This window comes from Drosophila arizonae, chromosome 4 (genome assembly GCF_054131065.1).
Source record: "Drosophila arizonae isolate 15081-1271.41 chromosome 4, UAZ_ARI_1.0, whole genome shotgun sequence".
NCBI lineage: Eukaryota > Metazoa > Arthropoda > Insecta > Diptera > Drosophilidae > Drosophila > Drosophila arizonae.
The window spans coordinates 4,606,865-4,633,929 of NC_142924.1; the positions used below are offsets into that span (position 1 = coordinate 4,606,865).

Consider the following 27,065-nt stretch of genomic DNA (forward strand, 5'->3'; position numbering starts at 1 on the left):
AGATAGCGGGTTTAATTGAACTTATCAAATAAAAAGTATCGAATTAGTCCCACTTGTACTTTTGTTTGAATGTCACCATCTCGAGGTCTGTTAAAGCTAAAGACCTGCAATTTGAAAAACATATTTATAGATCTCTTATTTATAGGAAACTAGCTGGCCCGGCAAACGTTGCATTGCCCTCTATATTATTTCTAGGTAAAAAATTGTTGAAAGCTATGTTGTTCAGGCTGGGATACACTGATAAATTTATTAATCGGATTTTCATTCAAGCACCTTGTTATAAACGACATTCTTCGTTTTTTGGTCGGGTGCAAGAACAAATAATGCGGATCGTTTGCCAACACGTGAGCATGCCACGTACAATTGACCATGAGAAAAACACGCATTTTCTAGATTGAGGCCACAAATAGTCAAAGATTGGCCCTGTGACTTGTTGATCGTCATGGCGAAGGCAAGACGAAGCGGGAATTGAATTCGTTTAAATTCAAAGGGCATATCTGTTGAGCTCATCGGAATCCTAGGAATAAGAACTTCCTCATCTTTAAATTTTCCTTTGAGTATCAACGCGTGAATCACATTGCTCATCAGTTTTCTTATCACCAAACGCGTTCCATTGCACAGTTTTGGTTGGTTTAAATTTCTAAGCATGCAAATCATGGAGAATTGCTCTTTTCATAGCTGTGTTCATTTCTTGACGCCGGTCAAGTTGTTCTTCCATATTGCCCATGAAGTATATTTGCAAGAATTTTTGCTGTGCATCTTCAATAGGTTGCAATGATCCAATGCGATGGCAAATCTGGCCTTGAATCTTTAAATTCAAAGCCATAGTTATAGTTATATTTACAAACACTATTTACAGAAATCTAACAAACTACATTATTCAAAATTTTTTTTTGGCAGTCATAGAAAATAAAATTTTTAACGTAAATTACCTTAAATATCCGTCTCCAATATTTTCCGCCCCAAATTATGTCATTTGGAAACAGGCATTGTATTTTTGAGTGTTCGCTAGAAAATGTGATTCTAGTGTTTCGCCATAAAGCAGGGAACGCAATGGCTATGGTGACCGCTAATGGCAATGTCACTTTACCACTAAGGCAGCACAAACCGGGCGTTTCACCAGCAAACTTCAATGCGCCACAATGCGAACAACGTCCATTGGACCAATGCAAACTAAACGATTCAAGCTGTAATCAATGGTGCAATCATATCGAAACGCTGCTCGATTCAAATCAATCCTTGAACCATTTCTTATTGCCATTTCACGGGCTGCCTCTCTTTGAGAAGCACGAATTAAGGCCCTTCTTCCCTGGGTACTAACGCGGAGCCTTTCTCGGGCGATTTCTCGCTCTTCGTCAGATAATTGACTCGCGCTATTCCGTTGCCTAATTGCATTATGGGTCCGCCGGGAAAGATTAGATCTTCTAGGACGCGGCATTTTTATTAATAGTAATACTGCCCTCGCACAAAACCATATAAAACAATCGAGAAATATAAATATAAATAATTTACACAAATTTATGTTTGAGACAAACAAATACCTGAACTTTCGAGATATTTAGCTTTTGTAAAAGTCCAAAAATACAATTTTTAATAATTAACTTTTTTTTTTTTTAATTTCGAATTTTGAATTTTGAATTTTTTATTTATTTTTGATTGTTAGGTTTTAATCTTTTGATTTTTTTTTTTAATTTTTGCAGATTTTTGATTTGAAATATTTATAAAGTTTAAAAGTCCGAAAATATAAAAAGCCAAAAATACACTTTTTAATAATTACCTTTTTTTTTTTTAATTTCGAATTTTTAATTTTTTATTTATTTTTTGAACAGTCAGGTTTTAGTCTTTTGATTTTTTGCAGATTTTTGATTTGAAATATTTTTCCTTTTGATTTGAAAATTTTTTTTTTTTTTTTTTTTTTTTTTTTTTTTTTTGAATAGTCAGGTCTGCTCGAGGTCAGGAGACCGTAGACTGACTGACTACATTTGTTTATTTACTTCTACACTATTGTCAAAACTGTCACTGTTACCAAGCCTACTGGGTATAAAAAAAATTTGAACATTTGGGGAAAAAACCGCGTTTTTCAAGTATTCGGCAAATTTTGTCAGTATTTTTAAGACCCTATACTAAACTCGTTGCGGAGACAAATCCAACAAATCAAAAACCATGAAAATTGGTTCAGCCCAAATCAAGTTATAAGCAGTCTTCACTTTTACACAACTTTCTTTTATATATATAGATATAAAACTTTTTTTCGATCAGTCAGTGCCTAGTCATAATATCGTACAAAATCTATATTTTAAAGGCATAAATCAATGTTCGTCAGTTTTAGTAAAGCTTGTAGGTGAGTTAACGGATTCCTTGATTCTACTTGCTATTGACTTTCTCCATTAGTCGAAGCCTGCGACATTTGTACACACACCCATAGAGAGCCCACGCTTGCACTCTAATATCATTTTAATGCACTCAAAGTTTCATTGACCTCAGCAGCGCTGCTTCCCTAGGGTATCTGCAAGTCATGCACGCCCAACTAAGGACCTCCTACTTAGTTTTTACGTTTATTTACTGTTTGGTTTTTATTGTCGATCGCTCAGTGCGAGTGTGGGCACGAAGGACATCTGGCATCAATCATGTGGAAAGCAACAACTACTGCCACAATGCAGTTGCCAGTTGCCAGTTTTCGGTTGCCAGTTGCCAGTTGCCAGTTAGTTAGGCACTGGCTGTGCAATTGGAAAATCTGTAGTCAGTCAGTAGTACTCCCTGCTCAGGTCTGCCCCCCTCCTCCTGCCCCATGTTGCCACAGCAAGTGCTGTTTTTGGTACGTGTTATCCTGCTATTTGGTTACCTTGTATGGTTGCACTTCCTTCGCTTTTGTTGCCAGTGGCACGAATCAAAGTATTGAATTTCTATATCCGTTTTTTTTTCTTTTCTTCTTCTTCGTCGCTTTTGTTGTCGGCAGAGTTGGGAAGGGGTAGAGGGGGGGGGGGTGTGTGGGTAGAGGCGTGGCAGCGCAGTACAAGTGTACAAACCAAATGAGTGTACAGGAAGTTTTACTTATTTCTCGTTTTATTTTTTTTATATTTTTCTTGCAACATTTCTCACCTTGAATGGAACTCGGAGCTGAGTGCGGGGCAATTAGGCGGCTGTGCTCTGAAACGGAAACTGTCGCAACTGATCGTCGTGTTGATAACTTCAACAACAGCAACAACACAGGACGAACAACGACAGCAGCAATAAGTGTAACAGGAACTACCACAAGCAAACGAAAAATTGTATAACGCATTTTGGCATTGCGAGAAAGCAGCAAAAGTTTTCGTATGCCCCGTGGAGGCTGACAAAGAAAAAAAAAAAAAAAGAAATTATTTCCTATACTTACATTCGATAGTCTGGTATGGACTTTATACTGAGATTTTATGAAAATATTCGAAAAAATTCGAAAAAATAAAAAAAATATTTACATATCCTACATAGTATCTAGACACAAATTTATATTATTCAGTAAATATTAACAAAATAAAAAGGCAAATATATAGTAGATAAATAGAACTTTAAGCATATACATATGTATATAGAAGACTTATATGTATATAGCGGAATATTTGAGTTCCTACCAGAAAATCTGGTTAATTTTCTAGACAATTTTTTTGATGACGTCTCTTCGTATAATCTGCTAGGATATTTAGAGCTCCCTCTTATAAATGAATATATATTTTTCTTTCTCATATATGTTTCGAAGTGTGTTGGGAGCAGCCGCTGAAACAAAGTGCTATAAAAGTCACGCTCGAGGGCAAAATGAGTTTTCAGTTTTGGTTTTGAGACTTTACTTTCTTTTCTTTTCGTTTTTTTCTTGTTCTTCTTCTTCTTCTTTTTTCAGCATCAGGTAACCTTTTGTGCAGCCCATTAGAAACATGCACGCAGTCGGCTTACTTAAGCATGTGTGAGTAGTTGAGTATGTGTGTGTGTGTGTGTGTGTACATGCAAATGTGAATGTGATTCAGATGTGGCTATGGCTGTGTCGAAATGTGAAAACGTGCGGGGATTTGAATCGGCTCCAAGGCATAGCAAAGGAGGAGGGCCTGAGCAGGATGGGTGTGCGGAAGGAAGGGCGCATGAAAACTTTGCCATGCGTGCCGCCATTTGACTCAGAAGATTGACACGCTGCTAAAACGCTGCAAGCTACGGCATGGAATGGGGCAGCAGGACGGACAGCTGGAGCAAGGCGCGGCAGGACGTGCCAGTAGTGAGCCGGGAAACAAATGCCCCGTTCAGCCGGTGGTTACAAAAAAATGCTGCAGATGTGTCCAATTTAGTAAAACTGGAGCTCAGGTACTCAAGTCCCCAACTCCTGCAACGGCTAAGATTAAGATTTCCACCAAGGACCCGGGCAATTTGTCGCTGAATTTCGTTGGGGTGAATGCGGTAAGGAATTAATATAATAATTGCGTTAAGTGGTTGTTTTGCCCTAATTCGAGTTATCCACTCCATCCCAGCGGCTGGCCACAGTGATATACGACAGATGTTAAGAGGAAAGTCATTTGTGGATTGGCTAGACTTTAAGGTCTGAAGCTGATTGAGAGAATTCTCTTCTGTCATCTGCTCTCTCCCTCTCTCTAAATACCACTAATAATTATCGTATTTATTGAGATATTGGTGCTATAAATAATGCATAGCCACCCCGAGCCGAGGCAAAGAGTTGCTCTACGCTATCGCTGCAGCGGTCAGTTGAAGGTTACGGCGTATGCCCATAAATATTGCGTATTGCGTATATTCAACCTGACCAATCTACAGATTCCGCACAGAACTATCTATCTTCTGGACTATGCTCGTATGTGTGTCACCGACAGACTGCCTATGCAAAATGCCAAGTGGCCGAGTTAAATCGTATTCCTGTTGCTGCCGCTGGCCTTCTGCTGTCTCCCTCACACTTGCACGCTGGCACACTATGAATATGCCTCGCCCATGGAATCTCGATGCGGTCACAATCCATATAGCTACAGCTCCACCTCCACTTGGCTTCAATCGTTGGAATTTGTCGTGACAATAATCAGCAGCGTCTCTGCATGGTGTCAAAAACTGGGCTGGTCTCCATGTTGCCTGACCAACCCACCAACCCAGCAACCCACCAACTCCCATTCACCTCCACCCAGCTCCATCTCCGTCTGTTGAGGAGGGTAGTTTCTGCTCTGCTCTATTCGCTGCTGGCAGTCGAAGCCACAAATATGAGCATTGCTAGCTGGCTGCGAAATAAATTTGGGCAGACAAAAAATTGACATTGTTCGACAAGCGAAGGCGGTGGGTGGGGCAACTGGTGTCATTAAAGCCAAGGCACTGATTAGAACAATATGCGTAAGTATATGTAAGCACATTCTATATGCTCTCTATATATGTTTATATGTATATATTTACATGTATTTATATATGTAGCGCATTTATACGAGCTTTGTTTTGTTCTGGGCCAAAAAAAAAGGATGTGCTCAAAATAAATATGCGTGCGTGTTGCTTGCCCACACCCAGGCACGATTCAATGCGACAAAGTGTGCGTGCTTATGTGTGTGTGTGTGCTACTGCTGTGTGTGTGTCTTGCCTTTCGTTGACACTTTCACAATTTATGGCAAATGCTGTCTTTCACCCTGGCACAGGAAAGGCGCCAACACATCGAACCCACCCCGCGCCCTGCTGCCTGACTTTCACTGTAATTTTTTGGCCCGCCCACCAAAAACAACAAACGAAACAAAAAAGAGAATTACAGAAAATAAGCGAAAAAAGAAGCATAACAACAACAACAACAATAACAGCAACAGCAATAACAACATGCTGTTTAGCAGTTCCGCAGTCCCAGTTGTACACAGACTCATTTGAAATAAATATTTTTGTGTTTTTACTTTGGTAGCGACAATAACGCAAAACATGAACAGCAGCAGCAGCAGCGCCAGCAGAAGATATTTGTCTCTCTCTCTTCATGTGTGTGTGCGTGTGCGTGTGTGTGTGTAGTGCGCTGTAGGCAAACCACGCGCGGCGATGCGGCGTCAAAGCTGAATTACTCATACGCCACGTTCGCCGCCAAAGCACAGTGTCGCCATTTGATTAGTTATTGTAGGCAACTAACAATATATAAGCAAGAACTAAATATAAATATAAATTGTATTCATTCCAGCTTTAAAATGAGTGGTCATTCATGTTGCTAAGCTCAGAGGGTGGCCAAAATATTATTGTCAAAAGAGAAGAAAAAAGCATTTTTATTTTTTAAGCAATAATTTTTAAAAATTTGCATACTAGAGATAGCGGCAAATTTGCTTTAAAAAATGCAAATTAAAATAACTTTAACCAAAAAGAATAATATTACTAACATTTATTGTGAAGAGTTTCTTATTTATGAGACCTCATTTAAATAAGAATTTTATAGCTTTTGTGTTTATTGCTACCGTTTCATTGCTTCTACTCAAACTCGATTCCGTTTGCCACATTTCCCAGCTAATTAGCCCACTGTGCAAGTGAGCCACGTTTGGCCTAGGCTGACACAATCCGTGCCTACTATGCGCGTTGACGTTAAAAGCTACAGAGCAATTAATCATTAGCTTTTACAGGATTTATTGCAAATACTTTTATCGGATATATTAAATGAACTCCACTCCACTCCACGTTCGTCCCCCCCAGGGGGCCAACAGAAATTATGGCAGCATTAATCCACTGTAGACTATCTGCCTGGCGAACGTCTTGGTGCTTTAAGATTTGCGTCATTCAGCCACCCCAAGCACCCCCAAACGCCCCCAAGCAACCATCGTCATCATGTGGGTCAAAATTTAACTGCGGCATGAAAAAAAGAGGCGAAGCTAAAGAAAAACTTCGGTGTCATTCGACATATGCGTACCGCACGCAATGCAAAAGCTGTTGATAATGCGTGCTCGCCAGGTGGAGAAGTCGGAGAAGGAGGAGTACTCTGGGTCGTAGATGGATGTCAGTGCTGGAGCTTAGCAACAGTTTAGTTCGCTTTTATGCTGCTTGTTTACGCGCGCTGTGACAAAATGAGTTACAGGTTTCATTCATTCGCTAATGCAGCTTGATAAATTCGTGCACATCAATTACGCAACAGCGACTAATGCGAGCGAAAAATGTAGTCGACTTTTTTTCTTCGGGTGTACATGCTGAAGGTAAGTGATGCTTTTCTGTTTTCAAGAGTGTGTGAGGGCTGTGTGTGTGTGTGTGTGTGTGTGTGTGTGTGTGTGTGTGTGTGGGTGCTGGGTGAGTATGTTTCATGTGCCATTAACTTTGCAAGCCGTTGCGATTGATCTTGGCACTAGGAACTGCTGCTTGGATTTTATTTTTATCGCCGTAGCAGCCAAACTCCCTGCAAATGCACATGCAAATTTATAACAATTTTACGTTCTCACATGCGTTGGCTCGTAAATCGTCTCACTGGCAAAAGGTGCGAAATGCCAGCGTACGACGTGCCACCTAGTCACCGAGCCATCGAGCCACCTTGCCACCTTCTAGTTGCCAAGTGGCAAGTGCCCTGTGCATAAAAAATCGTTTATGGCTTTGCAGCGCTCAAATAGAACAAAGCATAAATCCTAATTTACTTACCGTATAACCCGGTGGCATGTCTACCTATGTGGGAGTGTGTGTGTGCGCGTGTGTGTGTGTGGGGGTGGGTGTGTCTGAGTGTGCGACGGAGGACACAACATATATCAACAACATCTTAAACACATGACGGTAAATAAATACAAATGTGGAAAATTGTGAAAATGTTGGCTGTAAATTGCAGCGGATGGCGAAAACCAGATTCCAGCAAACCAGACAGCGATAAAAAGCTCCACTAAGAAACTAAACTAAAATACAACAAGCTGAAAAGTTGGAGCCGGTCGAGAGGCTGTGAGGCTGAGAGGCGGCACTCCCAACGTGCAACGATTTACGATTCGTTTAAAAAAGTTGTGATTCGATCAACTCGAGCAAAAAAGAAGCGTAACCGGATTTGTATATAATCTAAACAAAAAACTTTGCAAGTGTCTAAGGATTGGGTGCTTTATTTTTGCTGCTATTGTTTGGATTTTAAATATAAATATATATATGTATGTATATATCTGAATTGCAAGTCTAGCTGATTTGTAGAACTTTCTTGAAGTAGTGGTTCAAACAGGTATGCAAAGTGGCTCGAAAAATAATGTAGCATACTTTTAGGACTTGGAATTAATTTTTAAGCTGCACATTTATATATACAGATGCATAATTTTGGGATTGGAATGAAATATTTAGGTCTGTTGAAAAGGAGCTGAACTAATACTGCTTATAATAATGCTTACGATCTACAGCCGGCTAAGTCTCTTTCCAGGCCCTGGGTTGACTACGTCAATAATATGTCTAGGAACATTCCGTACATCTGAAAGCAAACTTACAAGACTCTCAATAAGATTAGATTGAATACATCAGAAGGTTAGGTTCTATATAAATAATCTAATTGTGTTGCTAAGGTACTAAACTTGCATTGTACAGATTCAGCGCTTAAAATGAATATACAAAAAAAAAAAAAAAAAAAAAAAAAAAAAAAAAAAACGATATATCAGGAATCAATGGCGAATGCTGCATGGAAAATCTTGGAAAAATTTCACAATTTAACAGTTTGCTGGAAAATCAAAAACCTCTTCCCAGCACCTTACTTCGGGATTCTACGATCGTATCTGGAGGGTCGGCAATTTATTGTCAGAGTACGGAACACATACTCGACTCCTTGCCAAATGAGAGCTGGAGTTCCTCAGGGCAGCGTATTAGGGCCGCTGCTTTACTCCATTTACACGGCCGACCTACCCTCCCCTAGCGTGCGCCACATGGAGAATCCTGGCAAAGCCCTTCTCGCTACTTACGCAGACGATATAGCGGTGCTCTACAGCTCAAAATGTCCCACTGAGGCTTCGAATGGAGTGGAGAGCTACCTAAACACACTAGTAGCATGGTGCAAAAGATGGAACATGAAAATCAACCCACGCAAGACCACCAACACTTGCTTCACCCTAAAAACCTTCATCAGCCACACCCCGCCTATACGTTTAGATGGCGAAACACTTGATCAACCTTCGCAGGCAAAGTACCTTGGCATCACCCTTGACAAGCGTCTAACATTTGGTCCTCATCTTAAGGCAGTGGCTAGGAGATGTGGGCAACGCATGCAACAACTGCGGTGGCTGCTCAACAGACGCAGCACCATGTCACTCAGAGCTAAGAGAGCGGTTTATGTCCACTGTGTAGCCCCAATTTGGCTCTACGGTGTGCAGATTTGGGGAATATGCGCAAAATCAAACTATAAACGCATACAGGTCCTGCAAAATCGTGTATTGCGGCAAATTACAAACTGCCCATGGTATGTGCGCGGCTCAACTCTACATCGAGATCTGAAACTGTTTACTGTGGAGGAACAGATTGGGAGACACACTAGCCGATATAGTGACAGACTGGCTAGACACCGGAGCAGACTAGCGAGAAGATTGCTTCCTGCGAGACCACTAAGGCGATTAAAACGCTTGGGTTTTGCCAAAAATATGAGATAAGTCGTTTAGGGATACTTGTAAATATATATTTGTAAGTCCTCCTGAATACATCAGAAGGTTAGGTGTTATATAAAAATTCTAATTGTGTTGTTAAGGTACTAAACTTGCATTGTACAGATTCAGCGCTTAAAATATATATACAAACAAAAAAAAAAAAAAAAAAAAAAAAAACAGTTTGCTGGAGAGCGATATGAGCTACTTGAAAATTTCATATATTTTTAACTTTATCAAAAGCACTCCGACCCTTGTAAAAGGTGTATTTGTGGATTTGGGAGGAACCTCTTTATATTTTTATTAAATAAAACTAAGAGTTAGTAAGAGTTAACAAATGCTCAAATTTATGCAGAATTTGGCTACTTACAGTCTAACCCAGTCTATTTCACAAAGTCTGGGTTGCTGAAAAGTTAACCTTTTGAAACTCATGCAAATTACTTACGAATTCCAATTATCGTTCAAAGTCCCTTGACTTTGTTAGGGCCTTCAAAAGCCAACAGTAATTAAGTACACAAAGTCAAGGTACTTGCTGTCTGCCATATTTTTTACAACTTTTAAATTTGAGCTAATCAATATTTATTCAATTTTTATTCAATAAAATCGAAACATTGCTTCCACCCAAGCCAATCCAACTTTCATTTAGGCGAACCGTTTTGTGGTCGCTTGGCTCAACATAATCACACTTTGAATATTTTCAGTTTTGTTGCACTTAAAGCCAGCTGCTGCGCCAGCAACTCTTAATGAGTTGAACTGAGTTTTGTGGAAGCTGTAGCCGCGGCAGCCGCAGGACCGCAAAACCGTGAGCGCACCACATCGAGTGGTTGCCAACTGTCTGCATAAAACAGCAGCAGCGGGAAGAGAGTGAGGGAGGAGAGAAAAAACAGGAGGAAAAACAAGCGTAAGCGTTACATTGTTATAATTTATGGGGTCCAGTTACGAGTTCAAAACAAATAGAATTACAAATACAAATGCATACGACATTAGCATTGTCGGATCTTGGAATTAACACCAGGGCCAAGGCACGCCAAGAATTCGGAGCATATTGTGTGTGTTAGTGTTGGTGTTTGTGTTGTCTGTGTATGTGTGTGTGTTAGTTGTGTAAGCTGCTTGACTTCTGCAATCCGAATGCCAACAGCTTCCACACAAAAAAAGGCAGCATGTTAAGTAAACTTTATGGCCGAGCACAGGAAGGAGCGCAAGAAAATTGCGGCGTGCAAATAAAACCAGCGCAAAAGTGAGGCATCAAAAAGCAACAGCAACATCAACAACAACAGCAACAACAGCAGCAGCAACAGCAGCAGCAACAACTATAAAACCTGCAGCGATAGTAAAATGCAAATTGGGCGGCAGTTGGGGGCAGTTTTGCTGGCTGACAGGCGGGATTCCCTGGGTCTTCAGAAACTTGGAGGAAAAAAAAAAAAAAAAAAAAGAAAGAAAGCGCTCGCATTCGCACTCGTAAAATAAAAGTAAAGTGCAACAGCAATTTGTTTGCACAATTGCTGAATGCGGCCATTGCTGTTGCTGTTGTTGCTGTTGCTGTTGGTGTTTTGTGTTGCTGTTGGCACTCGTCGCATTGTTTGCTTTGTTGCCAGTTGTTGTACATTTTTATGACAGCTCAAATTGGCCCCCGTCGCCGTGTTTCGCAGACTCGCGCGCCTCGCCTCGCTCGCCTCGATTGCCGCCAGCAACACTGTCGTCAGCATATGGCAATAAATGAAGCTGGGCCCTGGACGAAGGACTCTGTAAAGCAGAAGGACTCTGTAGCTGTTGACTGACAGCGATTGGCGTCTGATTTGTTAAGAGTCCGAGGCAGTACGCAGTCCCTTTGTCCTCTCTCTCTCTCTCTCTCCCTCCCTCTCTTTCTCTCCATCTCATTGCAGGCCCATTTCATTTTCTATTTGAGCGCTGTGAAATTAAAATAGAAATCCCGCGCCGCTTTTGACAACTTTTTAAGCTCCATTAGCGTTTGACGAAAAATGTTAGCATAACAAGGCGCCATAAAAGGGTCAAACTCGCCGCGACAGCCAAACCGCATCGCGACAGGACATTCACACAGCAAGCAGCCTTCTTCAGTTGACTGCCGCCGCCTCCTGCTGTCGCTCCTGTTGCTGTTGCTGTTAACCTTGAGGGCTGTGCCCCCACCACCACCAACTCCACCCGCCCCATTCCACACACACTCACACAGAGAGCAAAATGCCTCCTGTTTTTGGTTGCATTTCCGCAGCTCGAAAAACATTTAACTGTTTGGCATTCATTGCGAATTTAAAGGGCGGCTTAGTGACAGGAATAATAAGGAAGCTCGCAGCGGAAGCGTTGATGTCAACGCAACGGACCCGGCCGAGCCAGACTCGGGAGCGCCGAAAGTAACAACCACAAGGGACATGGGGAAGTTCGACTATGGCCATAATAATAGCAACAGCAATGGGCCACAGGGCCACGGCCCATGACGTCCTTGCTGTCTGTTGCTGTTGCTGTCCTCGTTGTCGTTCCCTTCTTTTTTCTTTTTTCCTTTTTTTTTTTTTTTTTATTTTGGTTTGGCGCTGTGCAAACAGAGCAAACCAAACCAAACGAAACGTAACGAAATAAAGCCCAAAACCTCAAAATGTTCGAAAAACGGACAACAGGCTGCAGGAGGCGGCGTGGGCGGGGTTAGGTAGCTGGAAGACCGGGACCGGGAGTTACACAGTTCACTGTGGATGCGGCTGAATGCCTCGTTCTGGCCATTGTTCTAACCGGCATAGTTAGTGAAGCTTCTGGCCAACTTGTGTGTCAGCTTTTCGGCAAGAGAGAGAATGAGGGAGTGGGAGAGAGATAGAGAGAGAAAAGCCATGCGGCAATTGTGCAAGTGGAAAATAATCAAATTAAATGCTTTAACCAGATCACATGTATATGTGAGCTTCTCTCTCTCTGTGTGTGTGTGTGTGTTGTCTTTTGTGCAGCAGCTCGTCATATCTAACCATAATTCAGCTTAAGTTAGCGCCCCATTTCTCATGGCTAGCAACATTGTTTTTAGGTATTTTTGGCAGCTAGGCAGCCAAGTGGCAGACATCAAAACACACGCCCAAAAAAATACCACCCTGCCGCCCCCCACACATCTACCAACCCCAAGCCCTGTTCATAACAACCCTCCAAATGAACGATTGCCTGCCCATACGACTCCTGCTTCTGCCGCTGCTGCTGCTGTTGCTGCTCTGCTGCCGCTGCTGCTGCTGCCGCTGCTTGCTGCTGCTGCTGTTGCATAATTTTCGGCAATCCACAAGTGTGTGTGCTTGCCTTTGCTTGCTATGCGTGTGTATGCGTATGTGTGGGTCTCTACATGTGTGTGTGGGTGTAAGAGCGCTCTCGTTACATTTGTTGCCAAAAGCAGAGCGAGTGCGTCTGCGCACTATTTGTTGATTGCCATTCGGGGGTGGCTCTAGCTCTGGCTCTGGCTTTGGCTGCTGCTGCTGGCTCTGCTTCCTCTGCTTCCTCTGCTTCCTCTGCTGCGGCTGCTGCTTGGCTACTTGTTGTGTCTTTGTGTTGGTCGCCGTTGGCTTTAAAAGCGCGGCCTATCGATCTACACAAATCAAAGAAGCAACAAAAGCCGAAGAGCAAGAAGAGGAGCCGAACTAAACAAGTATTGCTCTAGCCCTATGCATTTAGATCTGCGCAACCCTGCAACAGCCGAAGCTTTCACCCTTGCCCATTAAGCGCCAACACCACCACCAAAATGTTGTTGCTTTTGGGTTCGCTGCTGACCCGAAATCACGCACACTCGCTGTAAATTACACACACACACACACTGGTACACAGAGCTCAGTTTAGCAACTGTGACGTGAACGGCAACTGTGAAAACGTAGCGCACAGCAGTAGAAGAAGGGAGTGGTACCGTCAATAACTGACGCACAGCGGCAGCAAATTAATGCTAAATTCAAAACAAAATAGAAGCAACAAGACAAAAATACTTAAACAAAAGTCCAAAAATTCAATTAAATTCCAAAACACATAAAGCAATTGTAATATACTGCAAAATAGATACATATATTTCGGAAAATAGTATAAAATAAATAAATACAAAATCAAGTCAACGACGAGCAAGTGCCAGCTGAAAAAGAAGAAGAAGGTGTGCAACTCTCGAGTTAAATAGCAAATACAGATTTAAATATATGATTTATTAAAGTTACGCCAAATGGCTGGCAAGTGAAAATTTTAAACAAGGAAATTCATTCGGGCGAAAACTTCAATTGAAAACTCAATTTATGCATGAGTTCTCACGTTCAACTGTAAACTTTTGTTGCATGTGACGTATGCAACAAAGTGCCGAATCAGTGTGTATGTGTGTGAGTGTGAGTGTGTATGTATGCATGTGTGTGTGCGTGTGTCGTATACCGCAGCAACAGCAGCAGCAAGCCCTAACGACACTCGTTGCGAACGCTGCAAAGTATGCAATAAATTTGCGCATTGTTTATGTGCAACTAATGGCAGCAAGAGCAAGAGCAAGAGCGAGAAAGAGCGAGTTTGTGTGTGTGAGTGAGGGTGGGTGCTCGAGCACAGTGAGGTAGGCTAGGGCAACCAACAGTTGACTATTTGTTGCATGTATGCCGCACTCGTCACTCGCCACTCGCTCTAAAAAGCTCTCGCTCTCTCAATCGTAACTCTAGCGCGCTCTCGCACTCGCGCGCTCTCACTCTCTCTTTGTATTGGTGTGCGTTGCTCTTACTCGTTTCGGACTCACAAAAACATTCGACAAGTGCAGAGTGAAACAAGTTGTTGTACGCTGAAACACAGCGAACAACGAAAAAAAAATTCATTTTTTCTTGTTCAATTTTCAAGCAACTGTGAGCTTCAACAAATCAACAAAAAGTGCGTGCAACATGAAAAAATGAATATAAAGTGCTATAAGTGATGCAGTGAATGAATTGACTTACGTTCAAGCCAAATCTCATAAACAACAATTGTAGTCTGCATTTCCTAAACAAAGCCAACGAGTGCACGAGTATGCGCCATTTTAAAAAGTGGGATAGGGATAGATAGTTTACGTGGTTGGTGTGCGTGCGCGCCTTCCATTGGAAGAGCATTGCCTGCCCGTCCGCCCGCCTGCCCCTCTTGCCCGCTCACTCATACGAATTGAAGCCCCCCTTAGCCGTACCACTTTCCTCCTTTTCTACTTCCACTTCTGGTATATTAAATAAACTGTTTCGAAATGTTGCAATAAAAGAGAAAAAGACAAAGAAAAATAAAAATAAAACCGAATTTCTGCCTCAATTTGAGATTCTTGTAAAGTGCTGAGGAACAAGTGTAAAGTACATGCAGCAGCATCTACTGGAAGGCAGCAACTAGGCTTTGCTCTACTTGTTATGTGAACAGCAGCATCCGAGCTGTGAACCAGTGCGTGAATTTGTTTACAGTGCAAAGGACAAAATCAAGTGTCTAAATAAAAGAGTTTGACTAGAATAGTTACAGCAGAAACAATAAATACAAATGAATCATCAAAAAACCCCATGAGAAACAAGTTCCATTCAATCCAATCCTAAATCAAAGAGTTAAATAACAACATGTAAATGTGAATGAATGTGAATGAAAACAGCTATGGCTAATATCAAACCAACCAGTTCATCTTAATAAAAGCAATTACTACCATTGATATGAGCATAGTGGAAATAAACCCATTGAAAAGCTGTCTGAATAATAATAGTTGTTTCCAATCAAAACAATAATAATGAAGAACTAGTTCCAACCCAGTAGGCTAAAGTGTCAAGAAAAACATTTAACTTAGATCAAGAAGATAATTATCAGAGTAAAATAAAAAAAAAAATAATTTGAACTACCATCTTATCTATTATGGCAATTTTTTGTTATATTCCATTTGATAATTTAATGATCTTCTACTGATCTTGGCTTTAATGAGCTTTTAAAGTATTACCAAAAATTAAAAAGGATCTGTAGCTTATCTGAAAAGAACTAGTTCCTATTCACTATTATTATTACAAACACCAAATATATTGATATTGATAACGTATTACTTTCAAACTGAAAATAACCGGTTCTCTTTAACTACTGTCTATTTGTTAAAAAAACTGATCGGGTTTTCATAGGAGGAGAACCAGTTCCAGTGAATTGCCATTAAATATTTTACTAATTTCCATTTGCCAACTTAGTTATATGTATATTTTAAGTCTTATTTACAAAGCTCTAGTTGAGCTGTGTTAACTAATGGATAAAATCTTCTTTCCCGTTCTATAAAGAACTTTGATTAATGCACGGAAACGGAAACGGGAACGGAACGGAAACGCAACAACGAAAGCAATAACTTAAGTGATTCTTTCAAGCATACTACGCGTATTGAATAAAAGTGATATATATATACATACACACTCATATATAAAAAATATATATAGAGAGAAGAAGAACAAGAACTGCAAATGTTATAAGATAACGCTGCTGGGGAGTCTGCTTGGCAGTGGTGGAGGAGAGAGCCAAATCAAGATCAAGGATGCACGTTAACAATGCTAAGCCAAAAGCAATAGCAGCACCAGCAGCAGAAGCAGAAGCAGCAACATCAACAGCAGAAGTAGAAGTAGAAGTAGAGGTAGAGGTAGAAGTAGAACCGATTTCCGGTACGGAAGTAGCGCTACTCTCAAGGCAGCTCATGTCAAAGTCGAAGTCAAAGTTGGAGTCAAAGTGAAGCATTTTACTGCACTGACTACACTGGAGTCGATGTGAAAGAAGGTTGTGCTATATCTAAAATAGTAAATAAATAATAAATAAGTTAAAAAAAAAAAAAAACAACAAAAAAAACAAAAAACAAATAAGCAAAAACAAAATAAGAAAAGCCGTAACACAAACATACAAAGTATAGCCCAAAGGGTTTTTAAGTAGTTTATAAAAAATTTCGATCGAACTGGCAAGTGGCAGCTAGTGAACAGAGCGACGTAGACACAATGTCTGTGGACTTTATACTGCCCAATCGCAACAAGATACAAACGATTGCCTATGCGAGCAAGAAATGTGCACCGGCCAGCGATTTACAGAGCTGGCGACGTCCCAAGTCCAAACCCAAGCCCAAGCCCAGAGCAACCAACAACCAACACCAACAGCAGCAACAGCAACAGCAACAGCAGCAGCTACGTAAACTGAGGCCGACGGCCAATACCAATTGGAATGAGGATAAGTTCTCCGTGCTGCGCAATGCCAATAAGAATAATAACAATGGCCAAGGCAAGATGACCCTTAAGTCTGGCAACAAGGATAAGGAGAAGGCTAAGGATAGGGAGAGCAAGCGTAAAGCAGCACTCAAGCGTGAAATAATCGAGCTGGACGATGATGATGATGACGATACCATGGAGGACGAGGAGGAGGTGGCCCAGTCCGACGAGCAACAATTGGAATGGGCGGCGGCACAGTCGCTGGTGCAAATGAACTCCAAGCAGGAAAAGCAGCGCCATCTAGTATCATCAGCGGGCGCTACTATAACAGCAATAGGAGAAGTGATCTCCAAGCCGGACAAGCAACGCCATCCAACAGCAGCAGCAGCAACAGGAGCCATAACAGCAACAGGAGCAACAACTGAAAATGGAGTTGGAGCTGGAGCTGGAGCAGCAGTAGCAGCAGCAGCAGCTGGAGGAACAAACACAACCAAAACAGTATCCGCAGGTAGGTGCAACAGTTAAATACATATCCGCTTTCCTTTATAGCCCTCCATTAAATCTCCTGCCCCTGGTTACGGCCACCTGCCCAGAGGTTGCGTCACAACAATGTGAACAGGTGGCTGCGACAATTTGTGTACTCGTGTATTTATTTTTAGTAGCCGTCGCCCGCACGTTTTTATGGCCACCCACTGTGGCTCCACTTGGACTACAGCTACGGACAACGGACAACCTTTCGTTTCCTTCCCTTTCTTCTGCCGCTGGCCACTCTCTCCACACTCTCTTGCGTGTTTGACATTGTCGCCGTTAGCTAATCTTTTTAGCGTATGTTGGCATTTTTCATGTTTGCCTTCTTGTCGATGTTGTTGTTGTTGTTGTTGCCGTTGTCGTTGTCGCTGCTTGTTGCTCTTCACAAAAGGCTGTGCAGAAGAAGCAAAGCAGCAAATGCAAACACGAAAACCAACACGCGCCATTGTCAAGGGGGCCAGCAGGGTGGGCGCATTTTACTTGTAGTCTTGTAGCAGCAAGCAAGCAAGTCTTATCGATTGAGAATACGAAATGTAACACAGCTCTAGAGAAATAATGTCATCCCCCTCACACCGCAAGCGAACACTATTCAAGTATATTTAATAGTAAGAGTATCCGTCTCTCCCTCTCTCCAGTGCTTTGTCGAGCACTAGCACAAAAAAATACTAAGGAGCTCGTTTATAGTATATTTAAGCAGAGGTAAGCTTCAGAAGGAGCGTCTCTCTCTCTCTCTTTCTCACTCGCTGTTGCTTTTACCCACAAAAATACTAAGCAACAGATTTTAACAGTGTTTAACCATGGTCACACTCTTAATTAAATTGAAGCGCATAAATTTTTGCAGTTTGCACAATGTTATTTGTTTTTACATTTTCAAGGCATCTAATGTACGTTTGTTTGCATAGAGAGTGTGCAACATAAATATGCCCTGTTAGCAGCAGTTAGTTAATGCATAAGCTTTTAATTGCGATATATATGCAAATAAATGCAATCGACGCAAATTTTTATTTACATATTTTAAGTGTACTTAATTTTAAAATATATTTTATAAATACATTGAAAAAATTTTTATTGAGATTAATCGAAATTGAAGGAAGCTCTCCACTGCAGACCTTCTTAACTGCCACAGGGTGATTCCGTAAAATTTATATATTTACCAAAGCTAGCTGTGCCGTTCAGCACAGGGTGTCTTTACAGTTCACTTGTGCTAATTCAGTTCAAAGTTCAAAAAGAGTAACAAGTGTTTGTTTACAAATGCAAATTTCAAGCAACTTATGCAGTTAGAACTAGTGATAATCATTAAATTATAGGATACATCGATGTGAAACAGAATTATCTGGGCATTTGGCAATCCTGGTCAGCGGCCAAGTCACAATTAAAAGCTGTGACTTGTTATCATGGCGAATGACAGCAAGTGCATTGACAGCCTTCACTTCTGATGCTGTCAATCGTCAGGAAGTTTTTTTTCTCTTTTTTCTTTTCCTGAGAAGTTGCAATAAATCTAAACTAAGGATGGAGTTAACAAATCAAATCGATAGCTGTGATATGCCTCTAGATTGTCAGTCAACCTGATGGCTGGGCTAATTGAACATTTGTAATCGAATAATTATTTGTATTCTATTTGCAGTATCTATGCGCCGTCCAGTGGCCTTTGGTCGCGCCCCAGCCGAGGATGGCAAAGTGATTTTCTATGCGCCGCCAGCGAATGCCAACGGAGCGCAGCGACAGCCGCTGCCGATTACCATAAAGCGTGAGCGCGAGAGGGAACGAGAGAGGGAGCGGGAGCGTGAGCGTGAACGCGAGCGTGAACGGGAGCGTGAGCAACAAGTGGCTGCGGCTATCTACCGAGGCCGCAGCCTGGAGGAAACGGAGGCGGCGCATGATTTGCTCTCGCTATCCCAGAGTTTGCCTCCCTTGATACCGCCCTGTGTGGTGACCATAATGAAGCAGGAGACTGTGCCCAAGCAGCCGGACAACCTAAATGTCATGCAGGAGATATCAAACGCGCCATCGCCTTACCAAAGCAGCAACAGTAGCAGCAGCAGCAGCAACAGCAGCAGCAACAACTCCAATGTTGCTGCCAGCAACAGCAACAGCTCAAATATTCGCTTTATTGGCAGCAGTTCGTATGATTTGCTGCACAGCGCAACGGAAACATCGAACAATTGTTCGCCGCTAACACCGCCCAATTCTGATCACAGCTCAGATGTGGACATTGACATGTCCTCCTCCTCCGAATCCGGCCACTGGAACAAGCAACAGCAACAGCATCAGCAGCAACAACAGCCACAGCCGCAACAGCAGCAGCAGCAGCAACAACAACAGCCGCAGCCACAACAGCGTGCCTCTGCCTTGAAGATGTGTCTCAATATGCTCGATGGACGCACCAAAGCCAGCAAAGCCAGCAAGGATAAAAAGCAGCCACAGCGTCCAAAGACCAGCAGCAACAGCAGCAGCAGCGGTGGCAACAACAACAACAGCAATAGCAGCTCGACTGCTGCCGGCAATGGCGAATCGGTGGCAAGCGGTGAGAATTATGCGAAGCGCAAGCGCGGCTGCTACAAGTGCTCCGAGTGTGGCAAGCAGTACGCCACCTCCAGCAATCTGTCGCGCCACAAGCAGACGCATCGCTCCCTCGACTCCCAGTCAGCCAAGAAGTGCAACACCTGCGGCAAGGCCTACGTCTCGATGCCCGCCCTGGCCATGCACTTGCTAACGCACAAACTGTCGCATAGCTGCGACATCTGCGGCAAGCTGTTCTCGCGTCCCTGGCTGCTGCAAGGCCACCTGCGCTCCCACACAGGTGAGAAGCCGTACGTGTGCGTGCAGTGCGGCAAAGCCTTCGCGGATCGCTCCAATTTGAGGGCGCACATGCAGACGCATTCGGGCGATAAGAACTTCAAGTGCCTGCGCTGCAACAAAACCTTTGCGCTCAAATCGTATCTGAACAAGCATCTGGAGTCGGCCTGTCTGCGAGAAAATAGCGACATATCGCTCGACAAGAGCGTGGATGACATTGATCTGGATGAGGATGAGGAGGAGATGAAGCATATCGAGGCCGATGAGCTGGAGAGCGATGAGAACAGTCAAGATATTGTGGTAGCCTAAGTAAAACTAACATTCTAACAAACTTCAAAATACTTTATAACAATGAAAGATAAAAGCAAACCCTATAAGCAATACTCGAGCACCCTTATCGATATACACATATATATATATATATACACGTATATATATGTGAATCAAAACAGTCAACTAGCAGCTTATATGAGTAGTTTTTGAGCATGGAATTTTTAGTATGGAATGTGTTTTGGTAATGCCGATAATGCCGATATACTCAATAGCATGTTTCTCAATATTATTATTATTACTCCAATTACTATTATAACTACGATTTTTGTTTTCTCCTAGTTTTGAGAATGAGCGAGAAATTACACACAAAAGGAAAAGAATACAAATATATAAACAAAAGGTTTAATATGGAATCCAAAATGTAACTTATAGTAAAAATCTGACACAACGAATATTATGGAACATAAGTAGAAACTCTATATACAAAAACTATATATATATATATATATATGTATATGTATATGTATATATATATATACCCATCTATGAATTATATGAGTACATAGCAAGCAGAACCAATTTGCATGTTTTTGGTATATAGAAAGAAAAAGAAATTAACAAAAAAAAAATACTTTAAGACATCGTTTTAGGGCTCTAGAGTTTATATACATAGGTACAGCAGATGATGACATAAAGACACACATGCATACATATAGATACATAGAGTAAACTAATGGTAATAATAATAATAATAAAGAGGAAAGCCAGCTCATTTCGAATCTTAGCAACTAATTAACTAGAGGACTTTTTTAGCACTTTCTCTAAACTAACTCTCGCTCTTAGTCTTTTGAAACGTATATATGTATATATACATATTTACCTAAACCAAAGGCATCACAAGTTCGGTAGGCCAACAGATAAGCAATGATGATTGAATTAATACTCTCACAATTTTAGAAAAACAGCAACAAAACTTTATATATTCGAAAAGAAAAAACTCCCTATTTAAGATGAATAACTTCCATATTATGCTCTAAAAAAACTACTTCAATTACTTAGAAATGATTATAAAGAAAAAACAATTTAGAAACATATCACAAGGACAATACTTAAACATAAATGCATTCAATTAAACAACAACAAAAATGAACATATATAAAAAAAGGCAAAAAAAAAAATAAAAATAAAATTAATATAAATTCAATTAAGTTATATACACTCATACCTACACATACTCACACATTTTGCAATATATATAATATATATATTTAGTTATTTTTATTACTAGACTTAAATTATGTACATAGTATCCAGATTATAAACTAATTTTATACAAACAACAATGAAAACCAAACAAAAACCTTGGCAGTCGGACACTACCGACTGTATAATACTCGTTCACACTGAATTTATAACAGAAAAGAAAGTCTTTCGATTTGACACAGCCTAAAATTATATGTCCTATCTGAGAGTTAATGCTGAAACTTCAATTTATCGAACTTCGCATTCCGTAAGCTGCAACACAGTATCGGACCTGCTATACCCAAGAGTATATGTATACAAAATAAAAAATTCCTATTTTAAAGAATTGCACAAAATTAATATGCTCACTTTTCAATGTCTGAACGAGTATTCCCATAGAAAAAATAAAATAAATAATATACAGTAATACAGTATGGTAAGCCCACGTTGGCCTAGGTCAAAGCTCAGTATATGAGAGAGTATATATAATATATATACATAGCTAATACTCGCAGATACAATAGCGCAGTCTATATACATATATCCAAAAAGTTTTGGGCAAGCATCTGAAAGTTTCAATAGATATTCAAAGATGCATAGGTGAAGATAAAGATGGAGAAGATGAAGCACTTGTAAAACAAAAATGAGAACTAAAAGCAATTCCAAAAGTAAGTGACATAGTTTTTAATGAACGTAACTCTTATATATAATATATAATATATATATATATATAGGAATCGAAAGACGTATATATAATATATATACAAGAAATAAGTATTTATTTTACGCGTAGTTTTTATTCCGAAACACAAAAATATAAACAAAAACCATTTGAATTAAATTGTCAATTACAATTATTTCTTAATTTAAGAATTGATAGAGGTTATTTTTTAATGCATATATAAATATATATATATATATATATATATATATTATATATTGAACAGAGGCAGTTTTTATATCAAAATTAAGTATAGTAAACCAAGAAGCAAAAACAAAAACAAACACAAACATTGAAAACAATTCGAACTTAATTATACAACGAGAAAGAAAAACAAAAAAAAAAAAACAAAATAATATTAAATATATTATATATATTAATTATTAACTACGGAGCTAAATGGACAGAGGCACACATACACACTTACACACACATATATATAAACAAAAAATTAATTACATACAAAATACATAAACAAATACATTTTGCCATATGCCCATAAAAAATAGCAAAAAGAAAAAAAACTAAAAAAAAAGATATATATAAATATAAAAATTAAAAAATTAGAATTTAGACCACAGTGCTATGTGCAATTGTTTATAGGGCCATAGTTCGAAATCGTGTTTATGCATGGCTTTATTGATAGCGTTTTAAATAGCATTAAATGCCTATATATATATATACATATATATATATGTATCAATTCCATTGAACAGTAGTGGTAACAAATTATGTGATTTGCAATTTTACATTCAAAAAATATATATACATACATACATACATATATATACAAAAATAATTACGAACAAGAACAACAAAAATAAGATTATATATAAATATATTGTACATTGAGGCAAGCGTTTAATTGATTCATTTACAATTTAGATTTATTTATACACAAAACAAAACAAAAAATTAAAAAATTAAAACAAAAAAAATTGTAAAAAAAACGCAAACAAAATATTTTTACACAGATGCTTTGTTTTAGAACTTACAAAAGAAGTTAATAAAAAGCCCCCTCCTCGCCATCCCCTTCGAACCTAATTGACCAGAAGCAACAGAGAAGTGCGCTCTCATTATTCCTACAGACACATTAACACATAACCCACTTACACACACACGCAGACAGATACACAGAAATACACACGCCCACATACAGAGCTGCAGCTGAACCAATTGAGATTCAAGTTCAATGACACCAAAAAAAAAAAAATAATATTAAAATTTTAAATTATTATACAAATGAGATATTTTATAAAACAAAATCATAAAAAATATAACGTAACGTAACGTAATATATATATATATATATATATATATATATATATATATATATATATATATATATATATATATATATATATATATATATATATATATATATATATATATATATATATATATATATATATATATATATATATATATATATTAATTTATATATTCATATATTAGAGATGCAAAAAGACTTGAAACAGTTATATTATAAATATATATTATTGCAATATATATTGTAAACATCATATATACAAACACTTACTATCATATATAATTATTAATTATATTTATATAACTGAGTTTTGAGGTGTTTTTACAAAAGCTTTGCAGCTTTACTTAGGCAAATGTGTATAAGGATTTTAATTGAAAGTTACACAAGGATTACAGGATTGAGTAATAAACTTTTAAGAGGATTTTTGATGAATACATTTGAGACTAAAATCAATTTTTTTTTAATTCCAATGCGCTTGAAATCGATATTTCTTCCAAAACCCATTGCATAAATGAGTACTACATCTGGCGTTCAAATCTTCTTTAAACATCATTCCTTAAAGTTCTGTAATTGATCAAAAAAGAATTGAATTTCAATTGACGAGGTGAGCGAGTGACCGTCTGCAGCAATATCGCTTACAGCAATATCACTTCATCGTGTTTACTTATCAGTAGGACTTTCAATGCAGGCAAGTGTTACAATGTTACCCTGTGATAATTTCCTTAGACTATAGAGGCTTAAAGTAGATCACTTCAAACTGAATGCAGTAATTTATTGAAGTTAGCCGAGCTCTAGGTCAAGTTATTCTCATGATGCTCTAAATTCCCTGATTTCATAAGTAATCCTAAAGTTTTCTGACAGCTATTCTTGAATTAGAAAATTAACTTCATCTACCAAGAAATGAGTATAGGCTATTCATCTGAACTCAATTTCCTCGCTTTTATGGAAACCCTCAAAACTTAGTTATAGACCTATAAAGATATAGATATACTAACATATATGACACCTATTTAGTCAACTTTCTCTCTCTTTCTCCCACTCTCTTTCTCAGACTCTGTGTGAGTCTCTCTCTATTTCTCTAGAATACCAAACCATATTTTTACCAAACTCTGGTAAATGACGTACAAGTCTTTATATATATTATATATATATATATATAAATATATACACATTCAGCAACTTTTCACTTAATTAGAATTTGTTCTTGTTCAAAAATTTTAGTTAGAAAAAGATTTAACTCTACCATGCGAACGAAACAAGCAATTAAATAGTTTCTGCTTTCGTAGAAAATATTTGAAAATATTTAAAGAAAACACATAAAAAAAAAAACAAGTAAACATAATAATCAAACGAAATTATCAATGCCCAATACACAGTCTCTTTAAATACATATGCTACAGTGGATCTTATAAACTATATAGAAATCGTACATACTCGTATACTTAACAAACATACAACTTACATACTTACATACTTACATACTTTACATACTTTATCTACAGCGTTTACATACACAAGTGAAACACACATACATAACGATTTTATGGCAAAAAATATGTAGAGTATATATATTATCTATAACATATGTACCCCCTCTTCCCAAAAGAAAAACCGAAAAAACATAATGCTTATCCATTCTTAAAATAAATAATAATAGAAACACAGAAACCATATAATAGTATAAACATACAAGTACAGATACAAAGAAAACATACATACATACATACGATACATGCATACGAGTATAAAACATAAAAGGAAAATGGAAAATGAAACATGAAAAACGGAAAATGAAAATCCCCAAAACCAGACATAATATTAATTAGATATAGTTACGTATTATAGCTACACCTACACACATTAGTGCAGCCATGTAACTATTTTTAGAGCCTCGGAAAAATACATACTAAACATAAAATACATAAACATATTAAATAAACGACAGACAAACAAAAACTCAAATGTTTCTTTGGTGATAATGTGGATCTGGAATTATACGAAGTATTTTGGTTAAGCAGTAGGAAAAGTTCATGGAAATTGGACTTTGGGTCCCATCAAAGCTCTACATAAGCCTAAAAAGTTTAGAATTTCAAGCTTTTAAGGACATTCGACAACTGTTGAAGCGAGTAAAAGGATTTCCTTTGCCGACGACGCCCCAGGTACGAAGTAACAAGTTGTCTTTAAGCCTGATCAAATTTAATTTGGCTTATGTCAGCGCGCATTATAAACTATGCTTTGATTCAATTCAGATGCTGTCACAAGTGCACAAACAACGTCAACACACACACACACATACATTACCCTGCTGTGTGTGAGTGTGTGTATTTAAATGAAATTGCTTGATTCGGCATAAACATATTTACTCTGTTGAATATTTGCTCAACAATTTGATTTGAAATCCTGCGCCCTTGCACACACACATAACACTTGCTGTACAACAAAGTCGAAGGACGCGCACTCGACGGAACAATCGAAGTAGGCAAACAAACCAAGTACCCTAGCCCCAACCCCAGCCCCACGCAATCCCTCAGATTGACACTCGTCGAGCTCTACAGATGTCAGCAATTTTCTCGATTTGAATACATTCAACAAAAGCGAAAGTGGGCAAACAATTCAAACAGCGAAGAAGAAGAGGAAAAAAAACGTGGGGGAAAAAAGAATAAGTGAAAGAACCCGCGCAAATGGCTTCTCTAACGACCCAATTAATTTGAAACAAAAAAGTTGCGAGCGTTTGAATTTGAAAAAGAAGCAAAACAATAAGAAGAAGACGAAGAAGAAGAAGCGGCAGCAGCAACTGCTTTATGGCCACAGAGTGGATAATGCCACAGGCCACTAAATGACGTCTCCAGCTCCAGCTCCAGCTCCGACCTGCTTCGACCTGCTCCCAAGTAGAAGTTGGAGCCACATATATATGTAAGTAGCTAAAGCAGCCAGCCTTTCCCCCTTCCGGGTATCAAAAAGTTCGCGAATGCCGACAGCTTCATTACAGCCACCATCATCATCATCATCATCATCATCATCAGCAGCAGCAGCAGCATCAACGTCATCATCAGCTACCCATGAGTAATTTGCCAAGCAAAAGTTTATTGCTGGAAGCTCAAGCTGTTGATGATGCTGTAGAGTAAAGTGGAGTGGCGTGGCATGGCATGGAGTGGAGTGGAAAAGTAGATTTCGAGATAAATTGAGAGAATGGAGAGAGCTTAACTGAGTAGCGACAAAGACAAGGAGAACTGCGCTGCAAGTCTTAGCAGTCAGTCTTAAATCCTAGCTTCCACTCACACAGATTTCAATCTAAGCAATATAATATATTAAATTTACTTAACTAATGAAGTAGACTTGAGCTGAGCGCTGAAGAGAGTTCAAGGCTGCAAGCAGAGCTAATGAGTAGAAGAGAGCGCACTAGTGGCCTTTGAGCTCCCAAGTCTTCGGTCTAACCAGCTAACCTACATATACAGATATGGAGTGCGATGTAGAGGTTTGAGTGGAGTGCAAATATTTACTGAGTAAAGCTTAAGAGAAGAACAAGCTGGAGATGTATGGAATCAATACAGGCAAGAAGAAAGTAGTAGTAAAAATTGATCGAC

At 39.3% G+C, this 27,065-nt stretch overlaps 1 protein-coding gene and 1 long non-coding RNA gene across 11 annotated transcripts; one reads left to right on the plus strand and one right to left on the minus strand.

Moving 5' to 3' along the window:
- Window positions 1-214: 214 nt before the first annotated feature.
- Window positions 215-9,942, minus strand: LOC149269025 (uncharacterized). 3 transcript variants are annotated; one of them, XR_016270113.1, is made up of 2 exons: window positions 933-9,942; window positions 215-808 (listed from the first exon to the last, which is right to left on the minus strand). It is a non-coding gene; the product is annotated as an uncharacterized LOC149269025 (long non-coding RNA). The 3 variants fall into 3 exon arrangements; XR_016270115.1 differs by having other exon boundaries at window positions 215-863; XR_016270114.1 differs by having other exon boundaries at window positions 215-871.
- A 3,367-nt stretch (window positions 9,943-13,309) lies between these two features.
- Window positions 13,310-25,443, plus strand: LOC108613036 (uncharacterized). 8 transcript variants are annotated; one of them, XM_018006212.2, is made up of 3 exons: window positions 13,310-13,629; window positions 15,752-17,159; window positions 18,804-25,443. In XM_018006212.2, exons 2-3 carry the CDS (start codon window positions 16,448-16,450, stop codon window positions 20,282-20,284), a joined length of 2,193 nt encoding a protein of 730 aa, XP_017861701.2. In that variant the 5' UTR covers window positions 13,310-13,629; window positions 15,752-16,447; the 3' UTR covers window positions 20,285-25,443. The 8 variants fall into 8 exon arrangements, with proteins under 8 accessions (XP_017861701.2, XP_017861703.2, XP_089325241.1 ...); XM_018006214.2 differs by lacking the exon at window positions 13,310-13,629 and adding an exon at window positions 13,693-14,369; XM_089469115.1 differs by lacking the exon at window positions 13,310-13,629 and adding an exon at window positions 13,693-14,344.
- Window positions 25,444-27,065: the final 1,622 nt, after the last annotated feature.

Bases quoted from the DNA above. Each gene is read 5' to 3' on its own strand.
- LOC108613036 (XM_018006212.2), top strand. From the start codon at position 16,448: ATGTCTGTGGACTTTATACTGCCCAATCGCAACAAGATACAAACGATT. The intron at 17,160-18,803 runs GTAGGTGCAACA...TTCTATTTGCAG, and splicing joins AACCAAAACAGTATCCGCAG to TATCTATGCGCCGTCCAGTG.